Source organism: Taeniopygia guttata, chromosome 1A (assembly GCF_048771995.1).
Source record: "Taeniopygia guttata chromosome 1A, bTaeGut7.mat, whole genome shotgun sequence".
Taxonomy (NCBI): Eukaryota; Metazoa; Chordata; class Aves; order Passeriformes; family Estrildidae; genus Taeniopygia; species Taeniopygia guttata.
This window is the reverse complement of record NC_133025.1, coordinates 21,443,886-21,468,941: the sequence shown is the minus strand read 5'-3', so window position 1 is coordinate 21,468,941 and position 25,056 is coordinate 21,443,886. Positions and strand designations below refer to the sequence as shown.

The 25,056-nt window shown below is 38.2% G+C and overlaps 1 protein-coding gene across 1 annotated transcript in view; it reads right to left on the bottom strand.

Moving 5' to 3' along the window:
• LOC100225098 (V-type proton ATPase subunit S1) overlaps positions 1–21,832 on the bottom strand; it is a 49,100-nt gene extending 27,268 nt beyond the window's left edge. The window contains exons 1-6 of the mRNA XM_002190738.6: positions 21,388–21,832; positions 16,294–16,420; positions 16,123–16,191; positions 9,173–9,366; positions 8,101–8,144; positions 4,500–4,585 (exon numbers count right to left, since the gene is read on the bottom strand). Of these exons, the coding sequence (XP_002190774.6) occupies positions 4,500–4,585; positions 8,101–8,144; positions 9,173–9,366; positions 16,123–16,191; positions 16,294–16,420; positions 21,388–21,500 (633 nt within the window). The 5' untranslated portion in view covers positions 21,501–21,832. The remainder of the gene's footprint in view (positions 1–4,499; positions 4,586–8,100; positions 8,145–9,172; positions 9,367–16,122; positions 16,192–16,293; positions 16,421–21,387) is intronic.
• Between the last annotated feature and the right edge of the window lie 3,224 nt (positions 21,833–25,056).

The window sequence follows — 25,056 nt, the reverse complement described above, 5'->3', positions numbered from 1 at the left end:
CTTCCAGCTGGGGTGCACAACAATAGCACCTAAAGAAATTTCCAAGAGACACTTTTTAAGTGTCAAAAGTTACTGCTTGTGTGACAGATTCCAATGTTAGTTCTGACTGTAAAAAGTTCTTATAACTCTTGCTTGGCTCTGAGTGGTATCAAAGACTCAACACGCAGAAACACCAACTAGAGCAGACGGCTTGTAGAATGGAGTCCAAAGCTGATGGTAACTGAAGCTCTCTGAAAATGTGGAGGCAGTACAGAAAATTTAAACAGCATTTCACAACTCATCTGTAAAAAGTGGAGTCAACAAAATGAGTATCAGCTGGAATGTAGCCATAAATCTCCTTTTAGCAGTATGTGGTCCCTCAGCATTCAATCTCGCTGGGAAAAGATAACAACCATAAAACTGTCTTGCAGTTTCAGAAGAAAACTAGTAAAATGTTACAGGGACACCTATGAGTACAGAAGGATGGGGAACTTGATAAGATTTATGATTTGAAGCATATCTGTCTTTAAATCATTGCATCTTTTTTAACATCTCTAATTACAACAGCAAGGTAAAATTATGCATTACAACCACAAGCCAAAAAGCTAACCAGAAGAATGCAGAGAGGTGACCATGATCAAACTCCTCAAGAGCACAGAAATGTATATATTCATGAGAACCCCTGATGAAAGAGTAGAGCAAGGGCTGCAGAGGGGTTTGGTTCTCATGTAGAAAAATAAACTATTAAATTGCTTTCAAAGGGAAGCAAAATTTTGGCTAAACACTCCTCATATCTTGAGATAAGTTTCTGGTTTTTAATGTAGAAAAATATGAGAAATGTTGAGTGAGAGTTGTCTGACTGTATGTACATGTCAAGATCTAACCTAAGCATGATGACTGCCTTTAAGGGTGAGTGTCATCTCATCCTGCAGTGGTCTCCTACACAACAGTCAGAAGGATCATAACCTAAAAACCCTTGTTTGTAAAGAGAACCCTGGCTGATGACCTCAGATATAGATGTATAGACCTCACTTGCCCAGAATTAGATTATACAAATCCCTCTCTCAGACAGAGAGATCCCAGCTCATCCTAACTCAGCCAGACCTCCAAGGCAAAGCATTTCAAAACATGAGCCACAAGACTCAGCAGTTGCCTTGTTGGAGGAAGGCAGCTTCTTTATGAGATGGTGGGAGCAATCATCAGCTGGTTAGTGAAACCATTTCAAGTAGGTCACCAAGTGGTGTCTCTTTCAGAGTCTTAATTCTGTCTTCCTATTTCAAATCAGAGAATCATAGAATGCCTTGAATTAAAAGGCACATTAAAGGTCACCTAGCTCCAAGCCCCTTGCAGAGACACCTTCCGCTAGAGAGGCTGCTAAAGGTCTCATCCAGCCTGTCCTTGAACACTTCCAGGGATAGGGCATTGGCCTCTTTCAGGGCCTCACCACTCTCACAGTAAAGAATTTCTTGCTAATATTGAATCTAAACCTACTCTCAGTTTAAAACCATTCCCCTTTTTTAGGAAAAACTACATGCTCTTGTCAAAAAGCCTCTCTCCAGCTTTCCTGTAAGTTCCCTTCAGGTACTGGAAGGCCAGCAATTAGTTCACCTTGAAGCTTTCTCTTTCCCAGGCTGAACAATCCTGATTCCCTTAGCCTTTCCTTATAGAAGAGGTGCTCTAGCCCTCCAATCATGCTGAAACTGGAACTGAACAAGAACCAGTCTGAGCAAATCTCCATCATGCACTGGGGTAATGAAATTATAATTATGATAGTCTAAAGACATCTGTGTCTGCACTGACTAAACTAAGTAACTCTTGCTCATCAGATCAGAAAAGGTGCTCAATCATAGGTGAGTTTTGCTCTTTAATTCACTTTCTGTGAAGCCAATGCCAGTCTGGAACGTTTTCTAATATTAGCATTTCTCACATCTATTTTTTTCTGCTTACGGCAATGGAAGAACAAATGCATATGACATAGCGATGTTAAGCCATAAAAAGCCCAAGAGCAAGGAGGTAAAGCTTTCAGAAGAGAACCATCACAAAACCATCCTTTTTTGGGTGCTTTATTGTATAAAATTAATTTAGCTAACTAGAAGGAGATTATCTTTTATTTTTTAAGTGTAATACCTAAAGCTAATTTCCTTCATCACTGATAATAAGGAAACTAGAGAATGCAAAATCTTCCATAGCGGATGATAGCTATACAGTTTACATAGTGCATTTGAAAATCACTCTCAACATGATTAAAGCCTTTTACTTCTTTTATATATTGACCTTGGCTATCACTGGGAAGTGATACTGTACCTTCTACATTGTGCAATATAGTCTTTATAGTTTAAGCAAAGAGAGTTAGTTATCCCCATTTACAGTTACCACAGTTAATACCTTCTGCAGTTCAAGTACAGCCTTGTATATGCAATACACACCAAGGAGAGGTTATATGCAAATACACAGAGTGATGAACCCTCAAAAGTGCATTCTGCTTCGGCCTTTCTAGCTCTGTGCAGAAGCTTATAACCTTGAATGCACTGAAATAACTTAAAGTTATTGTGCAGGGCCAAAAAATGCTTCAAATAGTTTTCTAAAGTATTAAATTTATACAACTGAGAAAAGTTTAAATTGCTTTTATTTTAAAAATGTAGAACATCTTAAGATACATTGCTTTAATTATTTAAAAGTGTTTCAGCTGCTCAAACTTAGTTACTTTAATTTGGAAAGCCTGTTGAAATATGCATAGGTTTAAAAGATTTTCAAAACTGACCAAAAAAAATCTTCTCTTAATTCCAATTTTTTATTAATTAAAAATATTTTTCATTCCAATTATTCTAAGTACAATTTTCAGCTAAGAATGCCCATGTGCCTTTATTTCAAACAGTAAAGAGCCACAATAACAAAGTAAATTTTGTTTTTATTTTGGATCTTTGTTAAAAGAAGAAGTAGAAGAAAAGACAGATCACAAGTTCTGGACTAATATTCTCTCCTTTGCCACAAAAACGCAAAGTACACAGAATATCAATGTGAGCTTGCCTACTCATGCTGTTGGGTTTTTTTCTAAGTTTGGTCACCAAAATCCAGCCTCTGGAAGTTAATTTCCCAGGGAGAATTTTTGAAGAAAGTTCTTGTTTTTCTTCAGTAGAATTAGCCTTTGCCCCAGAGCCTGAAGGGAGTATTGTGACCTTGCTGCATTAGTCAGAGGTTTTCAAGATCCTACCTCCATGCAAAACCCCACACTATTTTCGAATGAATACAGAACCCCACTGAGGGGCTCATCCACTACTGACTTAAAGAATATTTATGAAGTCCATTTAAGTGTCCTCTTACTCCTTTGGATAAGATAAAGGGACTTCCCTCCACATCCACTGAATACAGGTTTTCTAGGTTTTATTTTTGTAATAAGAATGGCAGTGCATTTTTCATTGTGCTATCTCCTGAAAACCTTCCAGCCTCTGAAGATCCTGTTGGCATTTCTCATGCTATATCTAGACAATCACACAAATGTCTTTCATGTTGCCTACACCAAGGAAAGGCAGGTGAAATATTCTATAAGCACTTGGCTGATGTTTCATGATTGCTAGGCCTTGTTCTTGTGGGAGACTTTAATTTGCCAGATGTCTGCTGGAAACTCAACACAGTGAAGAGGCAGTCTAGGAGGTTCCTGGAGCATGAGGAAGATAAACTCCTGACACATCTGGTGAGTGAGCCCACCAGGGACAGTGCCCTGCTAGACCTGCTGTTTATTAACAGAGAAGGGCTGGTGAGAGATGTGGTGGTCAGAGGCTGCCCTGGGCATAGTGACCCCAAAATCATAGAGTTCACAATTCTTGGTGAAGTGAGGAAGGCAGTCAACAAAACCTCTACCTTGGACAGTCCTTAATAACAAAAGAGTCCAGGAGAACTAGACATGCTTTGAGAAAGAAATCTGTCTTCCATTTATTCACATTAAAATTATTTTTTTTTTATTATAACTTGTATGTCATACAAAAAGATAACTCTGCATAAATAACTATCCTGCATTGTTACTTAATGCGATATGTTATCTACAAATTATATTCTATTAGCAAGGGTGAAAACTTAACCTTGCAGTTGTAAATACCAAGTATTGCTTAAAAGAAATTAAACCAATTAATTTTGAAGTGGATACTTTAGTAGCCTTCAGTTGATTAGTAACACTCTGTCTATACTAACCAGCCACACTAGGAAGTTTGGTAACATTCCACATAGAAATCACTACAAAATCACTAGAGTTAAACTGAAAAAAAAAAATTAACTTACAGTTCTTAAAAATAATAAAAAGTTCTATAGATAAAGGCAAATTTAGTCTCCTAGAACAGTAAAACTTCAATAGTTATGTGATATAGCTATCATATATGAAAATTCATGCAATCATTCCTGGTCAAAACCTCCTATAATATAGATTGCTTGTCTGTATAATCTTGAAAATCATCTACAGACTTCTTCTGTAAACATGAAGCTATTGGATGATAAAAATCTGACAGTTCTAGGCACTGAAGATTACTCACCCTTGAAGGTCTTACTGCAGTATAAATGACTGAAAAATGAATCCCTCGTTCCTGCAGATCCATGGTCACTCTTCCAATTATTTTGTCTGTAAATAGAAATGTATAACTCAACAAACTTGGTAAGCTGAGAAAGCTAAAATCCTACAGCAGCTGGAGAAGTAATGAGCTAGATGTTTAAGCTTATTCAGTTTGTTTAAGCAACTTAAGTGCTCATTCTATCTAGGCACAAGTGGGATAAGACACTCTCAGTGTCTTCAAAAAATGCACAATTTCAGCGAGATAATTTGAAAAATACAACAGTTCAGAAAAAGGGGTGATTTTGAAACTGAAAAGTAAAAACACAGAAAATATACCCAAAAGTTTGAACTTTGGGCAATTAAAAGAAGGAAAAATCACTTCAGATATTTCTTTTCTTTCTTTAAGAGAGTATACGCAGGATGCATATACTGTTAGCCAAGTGATCAGTTAATAAATAAATAATAAAATTTAAGCAGTGTCATTCTGTGAATTACAAAATATACGTAAATACCACTGAGAACATTCAAAACATGGTGTTTAGTGTGGGGCATGCTATGTGTAATACTGGTAGCAATATTTCTTTTGCCTTCTGTGGATTTAAAGCCTACTTCTGCACCCCCGACAGGACACAGAAAATTTTCTTGTTCATTACATTGGAGGCCAAAGGAAAAATATGGTGGAGTATTTCTGAATAAGGAAGAAGTCAAATAAGTAAGAGAAGGCCTTTCAAAGACGTCCAAATATGCCTCTACAAAAGATCCTCTTCTAGTTCTGAAACCACAGGCAGTTACAATAAATGCTTACAACTGATAAATATTTGCTCAGAAACATGAATATCTGCTTATAAAGAGCACAACAGTTGTGAATCATAGCCATTATTAGTGTTGTTATTGGGACTCCTTGAGAAGCAAGCAAGCAGACTCACGTTTACTGTTTCAGTGCCTTCCCACTTCTTATTCATGTACCAGTCTGGTGGATGGAAATTTGGTAACCTGGACATACAAACTTCTCAAATTTTGAGGTTATACTTTACAGAAATTGTGTTTTATTTGCAACTGCTGAAACTAAGAATTTATATTATTATCCTCTTTAACCACTTTTATTTACTGTAATTATGGTATCCTGGCTGAGTGAAATATTTGGCTTTTGTAAGAATTCAAGAATTGCTTTTTTCTGCAGGGTTTCAGCTGAACTGATTTCCTCATATCAGTAAAGAATCATAGCTATGTGAATTTTCCTTCTCAAAATTATTGCTAAGAGAATCTACTATGAGAAATGTACTTAGAAAAACAACTGCCTAAAAACTACTGCCATAATTACACTGCTTGTTGAGATCCAAGGCATTATGTAACGTTGATTTTGTAATCTGGATTTATAGATTTTGGAAATTCTCTTCAGCCTTAGCAAAAATTTGCAGAACAAAAAAAAATATGTATAAAAATGTAGAAATTGACTTTGGGTTTTCTTGCAATAAAGCAACCAATAGCTGTCTGAAATAACATGTTATTTGCATTTCCCTTCAGAAAGGAGATACATGTAACTATAGCTACCAATAACATCTATACCTCCTGCCTTCAGGAAGATTCTAGAGGTAACTCCTTAATCCAAAGAAGCTTCTGTGAACATCCTTATGATAACAGAGTTGACACAGATCTCTTGTTTGCCTGTGATCAAAACTCTACCTTTCTTATGAAGCATTTTGAAGTTCTCCAAAGAAAAGAGCTCAGTCTGTCCCCCATGTTTTAGAGCACCCAAATTAGGTGCCTACTTGGGAACAATAGTGCAGATTCTGTACTTGGCCAAGCGAAGCGGCACATCTTCCCTAATCCACACACCTTCTTCCTGATTAAAATCTAGTTGATACTAACCAAAAGGTTGGGATAGCCTCTTCTGCCATCCTCCCACAGATCACCACTTTACTTAACTTTCCCAAAACAAAGTGGCCTGGGACAGCAGTTGCTTGAGTGTACAGTGTGGCCTGGCAGCCGGGAGGGCCAGCCCTGTCCTGGGGTGCATCAGGCACAGCATCACAGCCAGGCAAGGGAGGGATTGTCCTGCTCTGCTCTGAGCTGGGACAGCCTCACCTCCAGTGCTGGGGGCTGGTTTGGAATGCAAGTATATAAAGCTATTAGAGTGTCCAAAGGAGGGCAACGAGGATGGTGAAGGGTCTGAAGGGGGAACAGAACCTTAAGAGGAGCAGCTGAGGTCACTTGGTCTGTTCAGCCTGGAGAAGTGGAGACTGAGAGGAGACCTCACTGCAGTTACAACTTCCTCATGAGGGGAAGACACTGCTGATCTCACCTCTCATGACCAGTGACAGGACTCAAGGAAATGGCATGAAACTGCATCAGCGGAGGCTTAGGTTGAATATCAGGAAAAGGTTTTCTACCCAGAGCACTGCAATAGAAAACCTCAGAGAAGTGGCAGAGGACCAAACCTGACAGAACTCAAGAAGGATTTGGAGAACACTGTCAGGCATGTGATGTGATTCTTGGGGTGTCCTGTGCAGGACTACGATGGACTCAGTGATCCCAGTCGGCCCCTTCCAACTCAGCACATTCTATGATACTGTGATTCTAGGGCTTGGGAAGCTTATTCTTGAATCCATGCAGCTGATGAAAGAAATGTCCCATTTAAAAAGTGCCACTATTTAGCCAGGACTAATATTAAGCCAAGGCTCAGATACCTATCTGGGGACAAGAAAATCAAACAAAATAACTCCTCTGCAATTCAGAGATGAAAACCCAACTGCTTGTTTTAGTATAAAACCCACTCATTTTGGACTAGTAGAAAAACAAACAGAAAAGGATACACAACTAATTTCAGTACTAAGGTATTTTCCCCTAATTTTCAAATTTGCTGCTGATTTTACAGTCCCACTAAGAACACTGTTTAATTATCAGCCCACTACACTGTAAGCCTCCAAAACTACCACTTCAGTGATTTGCATGCTTTATAATTTGATTTCTAATTTAGAGTAGTAAGTGAGAACTCTGCAATGAAATGCCTCTCAGTGCCATTTTCATTTATGGCACCTCTTTTTCAACCAGATGCTAGGCAAGAAACATTTTTATAGTATTATATTGAGAGATTCAACTTTTACAAGTAGTGTTTAATACACTGCAAAACCAATAAAAGATTGATATCAAAGGCAAAGAAGGCCATCAGTACAGTTTTATAAAGATTAGAAAAACATTTCCTATCCATACAGACACCCTTTGCTGAGACCAAGGCCTTGGAATTAATTGCCAAATGAGCCTGGCACCTCCAGCTGCCAGTGTGCAAGGTGAGATCAAAGGAGGCAGCTCAAGTTGCACAGACATTCAGGGTTTGGGCTCAGGGAATGAGCAAAGGCCCATGCCTAAAGCAGACGTGAATTTATCAAGCTTACATTTCATGTCACAGACACTTAGTGTCTGACTAAAACTAAGACAACCAGAGCTTATAAATACTGTAGAAGGGGAGTGGGATAAAAGCCTTTAAATAGTAGTAGCAAAGCAAAGCCTGGGAACTAGAGAATGTTACCTGCTCAGGTGAAGCCACAAATGATGAAATGTTAGTTATGCTAGGTAGTATTACTTACCATTTTCAGCAATTGCTTCCAGGGTGGAAATGTCTTTTAAATCACTAGAAGAAAAGAGGGAGAAAAATAATTAAAAATATTTCCTAGGCAAAAATGACGTGAATCAGAAATGTATGAAGATACTGACTGATAAAAGGATTACTGTCTGTCCCTCTGTTATTCTTTCATCTCCTCCTAATAACCCTTTTCTTCTGCAAAGCCATTAAAAATGTAAGGACCACATCTTCAGCTGATTATTAAACCCCTCAAATTTCCTAGGCAGCAGAGAAGCCATACAACTAACAGTATTTTGGTCTGCCTCTGAGAAGCTTTTTTTTCATTTGGTGTTGGCCCCTTGTTTAACATTTGCACAGGAGCTCTTTAAAATTGCTATCATGTCTCTTGTTGTGTAGTGACTTGACAGCTAGAACTGCATTTGTTTAGGACACGCTGATATCTGTACTTTACACCAACATGTACAAATGCCCAAGTAAAAAGCTGGGAAGAAGAGTAAACAGAAGAAGCTCAGCAACTATGCCTTATATCTTCTAAATATACATTCACCTGAAGGAACAGTCTCTCCCTTTGTCTGTTAGATCACAGCACACACAGAGCTGGAAACATGAAGAATTACAGCCTCCTCTTCCTTCTATGGTGATGGAAAATCAGGCTGCTTATTAGCTTCAGGTTTGTCTGTATGTTTATTTGCCTTGCTTATTTATCCTGCCAGTATTTTTGACCCCTGGAATGCCTTCTAGCAATTAATTCTGCAGGCTGAGCATGTGTCGAGTAAAATGATTGAGCCTTTCTGCTAAAAAGTGTGTTGCCATTTAGTTTTATTAGCTGCCCCTTTGTTCTCATATAATGAGGCAAACAAAATAGGAATGCCTGACTGCCTTTCTCAACATAATTCATCTATTACACCTGGTAAGCTCATCTGGGGACTGAATTAATCCTTGTAAGAGAAACAATTTTGATAGCCCTACAAGCTTCCACTCTGTTTTTTTGAATTTCCTGAATACAACTGACATTTTCAAAAGCTGTAAAAGTCATGCACACATGCGGGTCAATTCTGTTCGTGATAAACCCCTACCTGGCAAGTGGTTGTAGCTGAACCACCAGTAAGTTTGGGTTAGATGCATTCACTTCCAGCTGAGAGACATTGAGATTAGTTACATTTGTTAACTTCCAATCTCCTGATTCTTGAAGAACATTCAGGAGATAGCTGGTAGCCTTGCAGTCAACAGCTGGCAAAACTAAAGATGAAGGAGAAGACTGAAGAATTTCCTGTAAAAAAATTATGAGACGTTTATTTATTTGCTTAATATTCAGTTAACCTTTTTTATAATGTATCCTGAATTTAACATTCAATGTGAGGGAACTCCACAGTAAACAGCATGTGAATTCTCACCAGCTTGCTTGATGGTGGCTTGCAGGCTGCTCCTGAACTTTCTTGCAGCAAGCTTAAAGGACTCAGCCACACCAAATTTTTACTGTCTTTTCCACATGTATGGTGGAAGAGGAGAGCTAGATGATGTAGAAGTTCTCGAGCTAAGAGTGCAGTTGTTATGAACACTATCAAAAGCAAAGCTTAGATGACTCTAAATAAATGCTCTTGGATGTGAGAGAGCTCAGTGTCAACCCAGTTCCAGCAGCTCCATTAAGTCATACTTTGCATAGAAAACACCCTGCATTTGTGTACATCCTGGTGGTACAGCACATGGTACAGAATAATGTCTAATTTGTAATTATTAATTTTAAAAGCTGCAGATTTCAGGATCTGCGGAGCCTCCAGACACACACAAACAAAATTTGCGTCATACTTTCCACCTTTTTACTCAAAGTACAAATCATAAAGCTCAGGCTGAATTGGTTCAGATGAAGCATCAGGGTATCATTTACTTTATTTACAAATCTGATAACTGAGTTCCTGATACAGATACTTGAATTAAATTAATTGAAAAACATTCTCATTCTTTAAATTTGGAACATGCATAGTCAAAAAACATCTTTCCAAGCTTTTTTCTTGGTAATAAAATTACCCTGAAATATCTGGGGAAACAAAATGCAAGATGGAGATTTGAAAATTATCAAAATTAATATAGCCTATATTTAATGTTGTGGTGGATTGACCCTGGCCTGATGCCAGGTATCAACCAAAGCTGCTGTATCATTTCCCTCTTCAACTATACAAAGGAGAGAAAATAAAAGACTTATAGGCCATGGAGAGTTCACTAACCAATTACACAAGAAAAACAATCTTGACCTGGGAAAATTAATTAAAATTATTAATAATCAAATCAAAGTATGATAATAGAAATAAAACAAAAAACACCTTCTACCCACCCCTCTCTTCTTCCAGGCACAACATTACCCATGATTCTCTACCTCCTGCCCTGCAGTGGAGAAGGGGGACAGACAATGGGGTCTGTGGTCAGTTCATCACACATTGTCTCTACACTCTTCCTACTTAGGGGGAGGACTCCTCATACTCTTCCCCTGCTCCTGCATGGGGTACCTCCCATGGGACTCAGTCCTCCATGAACTTCTCCAAATGGAGTCCTTCCCACAGGCTGCAGTTCTTTATGAACTGCTCCAGTGTGGGTCCCTCCCATGCAGTGCAGTCCTTCAGGAACAGACTGCTCCAGCCTGGGCTTCTCTCTCCACAGGTCCTGCCAGGAGCCTTCCCACAGGGTCACAGCTTCCTTCAGGCACCCACCTCTCCTGGCACTGGGTGCTCCCTGGGTTGCAGACAGATCTCTGCTCCGCCGTGTACCTCCATGGGCTGCAGAGGCAGAGCTGTCCCACCATGGGCTGCACCACGGGCTGCAGGCAAATGAATCTCTGCCTGCTCCGCTGCCTGGAGCGCCTCCTCCCACTCCTCCTGTGCTGCCCTTGGTGCTGGTTTCTCGTAAATTCTCACTCCTCCCTTCTCAAAACACAATTGCTTCTGTGCAGTAACTTCTTCACCTTTTAAAATATGCCACCACTGTCTCTGATGGGCTCGGTCCTGGCCAGTGGAGGGTCTGTCCTGGAGCACTGACACTTTTGGACAAGGGAGAAGCTTCTGGCGGCTTCTCAAAAAAGCCACCCCTGTAGCCCACCCACTACCAAAGTCTTGTCACAGATGTCACAGAAACTCAATACAAATATAAATACTAGAAGGTATTTTTCGCTGAGTCCTAGTTTACAGCTTGTTAACTTTGCTTTTGTATTTTCTACATTTAAGTCCAGATTAAGTCTGTCACTTGATCCAACATTGAGATCTTCAAGCTGTTACAGACTCTCTCTCTCCCTCTGATGCAGGTGTTGTGGGGTGTTCCTAACACTTTTCACCCACTAATAATTTTTTCCTTTTTGTCTGTTCTTTGACTGCTCTTCTGACCTGCTCTCCAATTCTTTCTAATTGCTCACATCTTCCTTCCTAGGCAAAGGCTATAGATACTTTCATATTTCTATAGATGCTCATAAGGTAGGATTATGTGGCATTGTCTGATTTACCAGACTAAGAGAAAAGTAACTGCAGAAATTAAAACAGAGCAGAAAGATCTTGTGTACAGGTCTTTGAGTAGTGTTTTTAGCACCTCCTGGAGTAAAAGATGAAACATTTCATTTTAATTTGTTTACAGATTTTAATTTAGACCTCAAATTCTGAGCAATTCAATGATTTTTGTTTTATTGTCAATATTTTAATCCCTTGTCCCATAGCAGCATCCAGAATGGTAACAGCCATTTCATCCAAGGGTATATATTAAGCAGATTACTCATTTAATGTAGAATAAGATATAAAATGTATCATTACTGAGTAATAGCTTGATTGTGCCTTTGCTCCTAACCAGTGCTGCACTGCCATCTGTCTCAGCTTCCAGACACTGGTATTCAGCTGCTTTTCATCTGAAGGGTAGACACAGCTGGATATCAACTCAACAGCCTCAGGCAGGCAGTATGATCCCATGCCTCTTTGTCCTTCCTGCCATTTGGCAATTGTGCACTTTTCTTTACAATACCCATATGTTGCTTTACACATTTTAGGATTTCAGCTACCATGCTTGTTCAAAACATGAAAACTCCACTAAGGGATTGAGAATGAAGAGGATATTGAGGAATGCACCTGAGTGCATTCTGCTTAAGAAAGTCACACAGTAGCTAGGAACAGCAGATGAACAAGGAGAGAGAGGAAATGGAAAAGAAGAAGAAAGGGAAGGTTTAATTTTAACTTTCCAATTATTATCTATTCAAAAACTGTTTACACTGTAGCCATGCCCTTCAGATGTATGCAAAAACCCGTAGGTTATAATTTTAATGAAAATTTATCTGATGTACTTTATGTGATAAAGTGTGTTGCAGCTACAGGAAGTATTGCTGAAAAAACCTCCATGCTGAACAGTATAGTGGGAAAAATAACACCTTTTTTTTTTTTTTTTCTGCGGGTTACAGACAGATCCAAGGGACTGTCAAGAAGAAAACCTGAATTCCAAGAATGGGAGGAAGCATTCCAAAGAATAAAACACAGACTATAATAACAACAAAGACTGCACTGTGGAAAAGATTGATGTGGCCTTCACAAAAAAGTTTTGCCTAACAGTTCTGCTGAAGATATCTCAAGAAGTTTATAGGAATGTACTCTAGGAAGCTCTAGATGGTACAGTCTACTTAGACCCACACAAGGCATTTGGCAGAGTCTTGAAGCAAGGACTACTAAAGAAACCAAGCTGCTTTAGAGAGAGAAACAGTCTTCACATGAAGGTAGCTAAAGAATAGATAAAGATTTAGCAAGCAAAGGGATTGAAAAGTATCTGTTTCTGCACTAGAGTCTGTTCTGTTCCATATGTTCCTAAACTATCTGATAAAAAGATAAATATTGAGCTAATGAAAATTGCCCATCATGCTGATTTCTTCAGGTTAGTAAAGGCAGTGTGTGACTGATGAACTACAGAAGTAGCTTCTGGCAGAGCCTCTAGGTCAACTGAGTAACTGATAACATTCAATGTAAATTGATTTTAGCACAGTACAGGGTGACAGAAAAACAAGCCTAATTTTACATACACAATAATAGGTATTACACTCAGAACAGAGTGTTACTCTTCAGTAATGAAACCTTGAGAGTTACAGCAGCTCTTTGAAAATGGTAATTCAGAGGCTGATAGTGATCAAGATTGAAAAAAAATCAAATATTAATAGTATTTTAGAAAAGGCTAGAGAACAAAACATCATCATGTCACTGAATAAGTCTATGATGAACTTTTATCTTGATTATTATGCAGTCCCATTCATGTTATCTTGTCAAAAAATAATATAAAACTAAAAGAAAGGAAATAAAGACAGTCAAAACATGACTAAATAGTAATGCTCAATCTGTGACCACTGAGTGAGGATAGGATGGAGTTATCAGACTACAAGTGGCAATGACTTACAGTCATAATTATGTAGATGCACAGCTAGCCACTAACTGGGGTGTGTTAATATACAATGCAGTTCTAAGGAGCCAAGCATTGTCTAGAGAAAGCCAAAGCTAATATTATAGAAAAATAGTCTTTAGGGTAGGTGGCTCCTTGAGAAAGAGATTCCCTAAATGGTAATCTCTGTATTTTATTATTTAATTTAGAAGATGTTTGAAAGTTCAAGATAAAAGATCTACTTATAGGATTCCCTTTGTATTAACTGGAATAAGATTCCTTCATTGCATGCAAACCCATTGATACCAAAATCTCAGAACAACTGCTAATGCAGCTGAACAAATCAAATATCTGCAAATGTTTCTGGGGTTTACAAGTCTATAACTCTTTTTCAAATAACACTTTCTTCTTGTAGAACACATGCTGTTACATGCTCTTATACATTCTAAATGAAATCTCCAGCTTAGGTTTATGAATAAGTTTGCATTTCTGAGGTTCATAAAGGAGGATTCTTGAGAGCAATGGAACATTTATTATAGCTTCACTGATCATTTGTATAATATAGAATGTGTAGGTAAAGAAACTTCTGATTATGCAACATCAAGGATTCAAATTTCCCAGGTGAGAAAATTCAGACCCGACCTTCTCTTTGCCCTGTGTTGTGTGAGTATTATTGAAATCTTTCACAGCATGAATAAGAATTTATTTCCTACCCAAAGTATCTCAAGTGGAGTTCAAGTATACAATAGCAACCCAGAAAATTTTTGTAGACTTTGTTATGCCCAATATGGGTGACTATGAAGTTCTTTTCTGGCCCTGAGAACTTCTGGCCCTATGCAATAGATATTGACAAAACTCCCTCTACGGGCACCTAGGTGAAAAGGAAGTATGTAGTTTATACCTCTCACTTTCTTTCACACATGTGAAAGAAATGAGAGGTATAAACTCACTCACCCCACCTCCATCAAACTACAATAAAAAAGCATTAAGATTGCCAAATCCAACAGAACAAATGTAGGAAGTGATGGAGTTAAGGTGAGCAATTTGTAAAAATAAACTTTCCAGTTTTAAAGAAGCCATAATACAGAAAAAATTCTCAGCTCCAAGACAGAGAGGGAACAGAGGCAAGGTCAGAAAGAAACCAGTTGCTGACATTTATTCAGATTGTTAAATACTTGGGTATAAGTGTTTGACCTGCCAGATACAGACAAAGATTTACTTAAACATGACATTTTGTTTAGCTGATGACCTCCTCCTCTGCCCTCACTGGGTCCCCAGTCCCCTTGTATACCACCTGATTTCTAAACCCATCTGTCTCTGGCCTTATCTCTAGACTTTAAAGCCTTTAATCTCTATGTACAGTGCTGATGGAGTCTTGATTACAAGGCAAAGAAGAATGTTTTAAGTACTTTGATATGCCTCTTAAACATCGAGGGCCTACTTAAATAAGACTACCACATAAGGAACTTGCAATGCAATGCATTGCAATGTCAAACAGCTGAAATTAAATCAGTTTGGTAGTCAGGCAGCAACAAAAATTTGCTCTGGACACAGCCTTACAGAGATGTAACCCTGAGAAGGTAAGACATAGCAGAGAAGAGCCAGTGCATCTGCCTGCAGACACAGCCACTGATCCTTACAGTACAGATGATTACAACTCTCATTCATTCCTCAGAAAACCCATGTAGATACTCTGAATAATTGTTTCTCTTCCAGCATCAGCGTTAAAATGCTGTTATATGACAAAGAGATTAATAGTTCCAGTTCTACTTATACAAGGAAGATGTGAGGTTCTTAGATGTAGAGACAGGTATTATGTGAATATTTATGTATTTAATTACATATAGTGCTTGCTGTGTGGTGCTTGGGAATTTACATTTCCTTGTGTGCTCTGATACCATTTACATTACTAATAGCTCTGTTCATCCTGCACTGCCTCCAGGAATGTCTTTATGACTTCCACAAGTGAACATTTTGTCTAATTACATTTCAATAAACTGTCATGTAAGTACAACCATAGATGCTCTGCACAAAATCTATAAACCTTCTCAGTGAGGACAAAACTTGAAGCTGTTCACTGACTCAGGAGGAGTCCATCTTAAATTCTGTGCCTAGAGTTTATTTCAAGTTAATCAACCAGCATTATTTTTTTCATAAAGATTAAGGCAATATAGCATCTAGTGATATATCAACTTAATGCAAATATAAAAGTTAACTCCCAAAATGAGCTTCAATTTCTGTAAAAACAAAATAGGCATTAAGTTCTGAAAATAAGGAAAAAATTATTGGTTCCTATGAGTTATTTTCTTCCTATGGTTTCAAAACAGAATTTTGGGGTGTTGGTTTGGAAGTTTATATTGTTTCTTACACTCGAAAATTGCAGCATATTTAAGAAGAATTTTGTCAGTTATGATAAATTGTGAAAACTCAGTCTTTAAAAATATAATAGCTACAAAGCATGTATCTGCAAACTCTCTTTATTTCCTTTAACACGTCTGCTTTAATTGGAATAATCTCAATATTTTAACAGGAAAGCTTCTTTAACTCAGTGCCCTTTCCCCAGTTATTGTCTCTATGCATCTTTCTTACATCTTTCTTTTTCTTTTTAAATACTGCACATAAAGAAATAAATGAGATAAATGCTTGCCTGAACATTTTGAAACGGATTCTTGTTGCCATAGGATTCACTGAAGTATGTGAAATCATCTATGCTAAGCTGAAAAACAAAGAGAGTACGTTGGTGAGAATGAGCCATGGCATCTCATTTAGGTACAGACTTGTGCTCAGTATTGGTGAGAAAAAAAATTGGTTTACATACCCTATCTTGCAGGAACAAGACGAGGTTTCTGGAGTTCTGGGTAAAGAGAGGTTGCAAGAGTGCTGTCAGCTCCTGTGCTGAGACAACTTGTCCTTCGTGCACCGCAATGTCTGGATTCCACTGTGATCTACAAAGGAATAATTCCTTTTTCTGTAGAATTTTCTGCCAGTGATGACACCTTTCTTTAAATATGCAGTGGCAGGTAATGAAATCATCACTTTTCATTTAAGATCAACTTTGCAGTTCAATTTACTTTCATTCTACTCAAGAGAAAAAGAACTTGCCCATTTATGCCTGTATCAAATTGACTGTATTACAGCAAGAATGAACAGGGGAAATTTCTCTCTCTATTTTCTTGTTTGTGTACAACAGCCAAATTGCATCTTTCCAAAAAAGTTACCTACTAAGCGCAATGAAGAAGAATACGTTGAAAAAATTCAGAGAGAATTCCCAGATGGCATCCCAACTCCAAAAACACTCTGCAGTGCTGACAGATGGAAGTCAGGAGGAGTAGAACCCAGACTAGATCAGAAGTTGTCTTAAACTAGTATTTTTTTATAGAACTTTTGTTAGTAGAAGTGTCTTACAGTGCCATTGTACACAGGTTCTCTCCTAAGGTGTTAATGATGAAGGAACCATTCTACAGAAGCCACTCAAGAAAAGCCACCTTTCCAGCAGCAGGAGCTCTTCTGAATGGAATGACACAAAGCACCCAGCTTACAATTCTTTTTCCAACCTGTCACTATGAGGACTGGAAGAGAAAAAAGCTCATCTGTTTAGTTCTGCTGCTCCAGGAAACAGGCAAAACAAGAGGTGGCATTACTCTTTCAACACCTCATTGGGATTTTAACAGTATGCAACATGGGTCTGTAGGGATGAAACTTTTTATAAACATTTTTATCCTAAGTGTTCTGACCAATGAAAATTGTCTTTGGAAAACCAAATTGAACTTCATGCATAATCTTCAATCTTTGCCCAGGGACACATCAATTGCTAAAACCTGAGAACACAGGTATTCCAGACAATCTAACAGGTTCTAATTACAAAGAGTTGAATATAGGCAATTGTTGTGTGCTCTAACATAATTTATTATTGATTGCAATTTGATCAAGTTGAGATAAAAGTTAAATTTTCTAACCCAAAGCAATTTGCAAATGACCGTTGCACAGCAAGCTTTTACGAAGGAGAACAACCTTTGCAGTCCTTTTAAATGGAGGCAGAACAGGGTTAAGAATACATAGGTGGGGTTCAGTGTTGTTTTTTAGATAAAGAAAATCTAAATTGCACTCCAAGTCCTCCTTGCAATTCCAATGAAGATTGCTGAAAGTGAATCGAAAGTGTCAAATTGCACCCATGGCAGAGATAAAACCAGCGCAGTCCTGCAGCACTAGATGATCTCCATCTCACTTCAGACTACATGGTTTGGGAAAGCTTTAGGCCAAACTCTGTCCCAGAGATTCAGAACGACTCTTCAGGAACTGACTTTCATATTGACTTTGTGTCATGGACATCCACATCAAAATACTAATAATATTAAACAAAAAGCAGATAGAACAAATTAATAGATGATAAAAAAAATGTCTTGTGTAAAAGAAAATGACACTGAATATCTTGGTATATTTTTTTCTAAAAAAACCTAAATAAATCCATTTCGTACCTAATCTCAGAGGAAAAAAAAAGACACTTTTGAGAGCTTTGGGGATTGGCAATTAAGAATAAAAGGTAACAGAAAGCACATCAAACAAAACCAAATTATTTGCAGCAGCACAATGGTAAAGGTTTTTGCTGTGAACTCAAACCTCAGAAGTTTAATGATCCTCTTTTAAAGCATACTTGCTTCTAAGAAATTCCCTGTTCCTTGAAGCAGTGCTTACCACACTTTTTAACTTTCAAGCAGTCAACTTTAGTAACTTCATCATCATTAAAAAAAAATTACAACAGTTGATTAATAATTCTATTAAAATGCAGCATTTGCCTAATACTTATCTTCACAATATTATGCATGCATTTATTTTGCTTCTTTTTTGCTATGCACTATGCATGGCAGTAGGGAAGGCTACATCCTTCACCGAGGGAGCTGTTGCTGTCTGCTTGGTGAAACAATATTCTCAGCATGGTTCAGGCAGGAAATAAAACCACAGCAACATTTAGGCTGGAAGACTTCTAAAATCATCAGGTCCAACCAGCAATCCAGCACTGCCATGTCCACCACTAAACCATGTGTCTATGTGCAATATTCACGTGTTTTTAGAACATTTCCAGCTGACTCCTCCACTTCCCTGTTCCAATGCCTCACCACACTTGTAGTGAGGGAATTTTTCCTAATATCCAACCTGAACTTCCCCTGGTGCAACTTGAGGCTGTTTCCTCTTATCCAATCACTTGCTAGTCAGTTCTTATTCTTGTCTATTCTTATTCAGTCTTCTCTATTAGTGACCTTGTGATTTCCATCTAAGAAATCATGTTTTCCCCTACTCAGGAGAAGTAAAATAGCATTCATGCTGGCACACAGTGTCTCCATAGGCATCCAATAAAATTATAACTAAAAAAATTATTTTCCTTTCTATGTTACACTTTCTTTCAGTAGATTTATCAGTAAAGTCCCTGTAGTTTAGGAAACAGTGCAAATGTACTAACTGGCATTAACACTTTCTCAAAGTCACTTATAACCTGGGTTTGCCAGAAAAGGATTATTTTCCCTATATAAGCATAGCATAAAAAAAGGAAGTAATATATTTTAAAAGACTGTAGGCAAAAATCATTCCTAAAACAAACACATGAGGGGGCAATCACAAAAGCTAATTTTAATTAATTTATTCACTCAAACATCTCTTTATGTGTGGAGAGAAAGAAATTCTTCAGAATATTAGTTCAAAATGGCTAAATCAAATTTGTTATGTGTATCATATGCAAGAAGAGCCTCTCAGCTTTCCCTGCTTCAAAAACCCAACCAGAGAAAATTAGTTTGAAGGCTGATGTAAAATAAAGGTCAAATTTTCCACACCAAAGTTATTTGAAGAACATCTAGTGATATATTCTTTTGTGAAAAACTGGACAGTGTGACATACTGAGTTATTCCCTAGTTGAATTGAGAAAGAATGCTGTTTTTTAAAAAAACACTTTTCTCCAAGCAGGGATCTGCATTTTACTTTCTAGAGGAAAGAGGTATTTGATTTCCTAATATCTCTGTGAGAACTGGTATCACACTTCCCATTGTGCACTGCATGTGTTTGTCAGCTGTAGGTTTCACTCTATCTGGCATTTAACATTATCTTTAATAGCATGAATATAGTATAGTAATAATGCATAAAAGAGACTTCAAAGTGTTACATTCTCTAATACAGCTGTCCTGAGATATGGCTTGGCAAACACTGGCTAGTTCTAAATTAGAACAAAATGTAATATCCTTCAATTATTCAATATCAAATCCTAACAGATAACCTGGGAAAGGGTGAAGGGATAGATCAGTGAATCACAACTTCTGTTGATTAATGAATCATTAAACTTTTATACTGGTGGGACATGTTCCTACAGAGTGAACAGATATCCATAGATATCCATAATTACTGCAGTTCTGTAGTTAACTTTCCTAAGACTCTTAATAGTAATTTCCAAATTTCATAGGCCTGTGGATGACACACTGCAAACCTTGCATCACTGTGAAGTACCAAATGTAAAGCACAGAGCTAGGGGTTAGCAAGAGGAAGTTTTTGTAAGTGTTACTTTGGTTTTATAAAATAACGAAAAACTTTTCACTTGCTTCATAGACCTTCCCCAGAACTAATTTTGGCCCCACAAGAACTTCTCCTTTCAAAGTGCAAATGTCATGGTTGGAGGAACACTTCTTCCAATAAAGGTTCTATTCTTGGAGACATGAAACTGTTTACTCAGTCCAGTATCCTGGTTTTCTTGCTCTGGATGTGTATAAACCAGAAAAATCTGCAGTAGAAAAAGCTGCTAATTTCATTTTGATGGAAAGTTTGCTTTTATGACCACATGGAATTAAGTGATAAGATCTTGTTTATATATATACAGCAAGTATGTTTTTATATAAACCAGGAAGTAGGACAAAGGAAGCACTGGTCTTTTCTTAGATGCTTAGAATCAATTTTAACATAAGAACAGTGCTTTCCAACATTTACTTTGCTTTTAAATGCTTTAAATTCTTTGCAGGGGTATTACACAGAGGTAATATGAGTGCCTGTCTTACATAGTGGTGAATCACTAAATATTTTGAATAAAAAATTACCTTGATGTTGAAACTTTTTTTTTCTTTTAGGGAGAGAAAATAAAGGAAAAGCTATAAAATCAAACTTTTTCAAAACATACAGATTTCCATATGCAGTTTCAGGTTTTGAAAATCCATAAAAGATGAGTAAACATATAGCAAAGCTAGTTAATAAGTGGCCTATTTTTCTGACAACTTTACATATTGAATATCCCCCTGAAGCTACTGCATTGCCCAACCTGCCATATTTCTGGAAATCCCAAGTAATGGTACAACATCCTTAAAGTGATAATGAATAAAATTCCTGGTTGGAAAGAAAGAGGTCTGTACCTGATACTTTCAAAGCTTCAAAGTCCTATTTCATAAGTATCTGCAAACCCCTGAATTTCTCTGGATCTGTCAAGACTGCAGTTGTTGCTAACAACTGATGCACATACATACAACAATCTACTTAAGAACCTGTATTTAAAAGAACATTAAAGTGAAAAGTCAGGGTTCAGAAGTTAGGACATCCAAGGCTTAAAAAACTGCCTTTTTTGGTCAGCTCCTTTTTGTGTCACTACCTTATGTTGTGGCTTTAACTCACAACATCTCTAACAGTGGAATTCAAAGATGCTTTAGGGTTAATAAAGCACTTCTACTTCAGTTTAATTTACAGAGTTTATTTACTTCTTTCTGCTCAGCTTAGAACACTTAAGTAATAAATAAAAATGGGTAAAAGAATATGTTGGCTTGTTTGATGGCCATGGCGCAAATAATTTCATTGCCCAGAGCTGATTTACCGTATTCGATGGCACAATATATTCTGTGCAGACGCACACAGAGCAGGAGCACCAGCGGGGATACACTTTGATTCGATTTCTTACCTCTGAGTCGACCAAAGCAGCACGGGCACATGGTGCAGGGCCAGGGCGGCCGGCAGCAGCAGGGCGAGGGCGCAGAGCGGCAGGGCCGGCGCGGCGGGGCACGGCGGTGCCATGGCCGGGCCCAGGGACGGTGTGAGCCCCGCGCACTGCCCCCGCGGCGGCCGCGCCCCGCGCCGCTCCCGCCAGCACCGCCGCTTCCTTCCCCGCCGCTGGGAGCCACTCCTGCTTTTAATGCTTTCGGATTTGTGATTTAAACAGCTCGTAAAACACTCTGCGGTGAAAGCATTGTCAGTTTCCTCTAACCTTCAAGTGCGAGGGAGAGCCATGAAGTCCAAACTCTTGTCCTATGCAGGCTGATAACAGTTATATAACTTCAAAATGGAGTTTACAGGAAAGTTTTCTGTACCGCACAAAAATGTATTCTGCAGAACTTCTATCTTCTTCCCCTGCTATATATTATTATGTCCCTCAGCTTATTTTTTTCACATATATTGAGATCTGGCGTCACACATTTGGGTGTTGACAGGTTTGAAATCTGCAACAAATTTGCAGATTTCAGCAAGGAAGAGAGAGAGAAAATGGCACGTTCAGAGCCACTGAAACTCAGAATTGTTAAGCTATCTTTTGCATGGAGCAATGCTGCCCCAGAAATCAAAAATATCTCACGTCAGGGGCAAATTATAATCACTTCAGAACATGACACAACTTCAGTATTTCACAAGTCTCATGCAAGAACAAAATAGTCTTAGAGAATTCCTTCATGCCCGGAAGCAAATTGCTCTGGCACGCTTTTTTGTGCCTGCCAAGCACTGAGCAGTTTCTGCACCTTGTGACTGCATAAGGCAGCAGCAGCCTCAGCACATGTTTGGCTCTGGGCACAAATGCCTCATCAGAACAGGAAGTTAGAGATCGTACACAAAAGAAGTTTTGAGCCATGTTAAAACAAGTTGTGTTAAGGGAAAAATAAGGAAGCACAATGAAAACTGTACAAGATGACACAGAGGTCAGAAGACATGTCTAAATCTGAGCACAGCCAGATTAGTTAAATCCATTTGCCTTGAATCACAGTATGTTGTTATAGTGTGGTTGCCTAATATAAGGCAATTTGTTCATAAAATCACCCTGAAATCTGATTTCTCAGAAAAAGAATAATTTTAAGGGTAGCAATAAAACATTTTCATGTTCCTTTTCTTCTCCATGTTACCTTTACATAAGAAAGAATTTAACTCTTTAACTTTACTTTTTCCTCTTCTCCTCGGAGATATATTAGAAATCCTATCTGTTCCCTTTAACAAGCCAGTGTTTGTTTGTCTGTTTTAAGAGTGTGTACAGGTAAGACAGCAAACCTCAAAGACAGAAGTAGAAACAGAAGCACCTAGACAGAATAAAGGAATTGCAGAACTTCCAAAAAAACCTAATTTTGCAGAAGGACAATATTTGACACACTAACCAATTCACAGACTGTTACAAAAATGTCACCCTAGGCCCTACATCAGATGCACAAATATTTTGCAAGTCTGATCACATTCAGAAAAGACAGCTGGGTTCACAAATCCATGGTTTATTGAATGTAGCTTCTTTGGGATTGCTGGTGACAAAAGCAGCTGCTGCAAAATATATTGCATTAACAATATAACTGCAATCACAAGTTTAATTTCCTGAATCAATACTCAGCATAACTGACGACCTAAGACTTAACAAAAGGCATCCTTTTTGTGGAGGGCAAGAAAGACAAGCCTGTCAGTCTGTCCCTTAAAATTTTGTGTCAAATTCTCATCCCCCACTGAGATACAAAATTGAGATACATTTTATACCTTAATAACCACTATTGTGCAAAGCGCTGTCGGTGGGACTGTGGTCAAACCTTCCACTCTGTGCAGTTGCAATGTATGGAATATTTCCCAGTAGGAGATGTTCAGTTTGTACAAAACATTTCTGGGCAACAAGTGGAACACAACCACATGGTTTCTACCCTCACTTCCTGTTCCTCCCCATGGCCGTGGCAGCACAAACCACAGACTCCGCCTGGGTTCGTACATGCTCTGATGGCCATCGGTCCCTTCGTCACATCCTGAGCTTTGTCCTCTCTTCACTGCTGTGAGCTTCCAACACACACAAGTGAGATGCACAGTTGGTGGGTATACTCTGTATTCTGCCTTACAGAAACAGTCTTAAAACTTCTTGAAACATAACCAGATTGTTTTCTCTCAGATTACCATATCACTTATAAACAAACTTTTAACTGAAAACAAACTGACTTTTCCTTTTTAATATTTCGCCACAAACCACAGTTTGGGAACAACGGAAGTTAAAAAAGCTTTGGAAAAAAAAAAAAAGGAATAAGAAGAGCCTATTGAGTGGGATTTTAATTTGCTTCACTAAGTAAATTTAGCTCCAAAATATATCTGCATATATTTTCTCCTTTTTTCTTCACTCCTAAAAATGATGGGGTTTTTTTGGACACTGATTTGAAGGATGACATTAGTTAGAAGATGCTTATTTTGCATGCTTTGGAAAAGCATGTTCCAAATATTAGTCAAGCATCCAACTCACTATACTTCCAGAACAAATTTTTAACTATTTACACAAAAGTGTTCACAGTGTGACTAAAGGGCACTGCTAGGAAAGAACTAATGGTGGTGGTGAATGGAGTTCACATCGATCTGGCACAGTCACCAGTGGTGCTCCCCAGGGCTCAGTACTGGGGCCAGTACTGATTAATGTCTTTACCAATGATCTGGCTGAGAGATCTGTTGTTTAAGGCTGAAGAAAGAGATTGAGGTGTTGGAGCATGTCCAGAGAAGGGCAGTGAAGCTAGTGAAGAATCTAGAGAGACAAGAGAAGATGGCCTCAAGTTGCACCAGAAGAGATTTATGTTGGATAATAGGAAAAAGTTCTCCACTGAAAGGGTAGTCAAGATGTGGAAGAAGCTGCCCAGAGGAGTCATGGAGTCACCACACTTGGAGGTATTTAAAAGCTATGTAGATGTAGAAATTAGAGACAGTTTAATGGTGGACTTGGCAGTATCAGGTTAATAGCTGGACTCGATCTTAAAGGTCCTCACAACCTAAATGACTCTAGGGTTCCAGAAACCTCCAACACTGCATTGCATTGAAATCAATGGACTATTGGCTTTTCACATTTGTTTGAACTATTTCCTTACTTTTTATTTAAATCATCCTTCTGGACTTGTAAATTACCTTTTCAAAAATATGTTTAAGAAGGAAGAAAAAAAATTATGAAGAGGCAGATTTCTATCTATGCAACTCATTGCTATTCAACCCATAATTTACTTCAAAACGCCTTTTATCACTCTGGGGGAAATTCAGACTTAGCAACCATTCCTATCCTAAGGCTCAGATGTCAGAAAGAATGTTAAGTCATCAGCTGGAACGCTCATGTGCTGCAATTCTACAATTAGTTCAGTACTGAACTACAATCCAGAACTTAATTAAACTAAAATTCTGAATTTAATGGTAAAATCAGTGGAAAGGTTCCAACAATGTTAAAATGCACTTATCAGCCAGGTACCAGTTCTACAGTTCATGTTCTGTTCAGGGAGTCAATTTTGTTTTCAGCTGTTTGCTGTCAAATATGTACTTATTTCTCTTTGTAAATGCTACTGCTTTTTCCTAGGTAGTTTCATCTGTTAGAGCAAAAGGCTGGGTC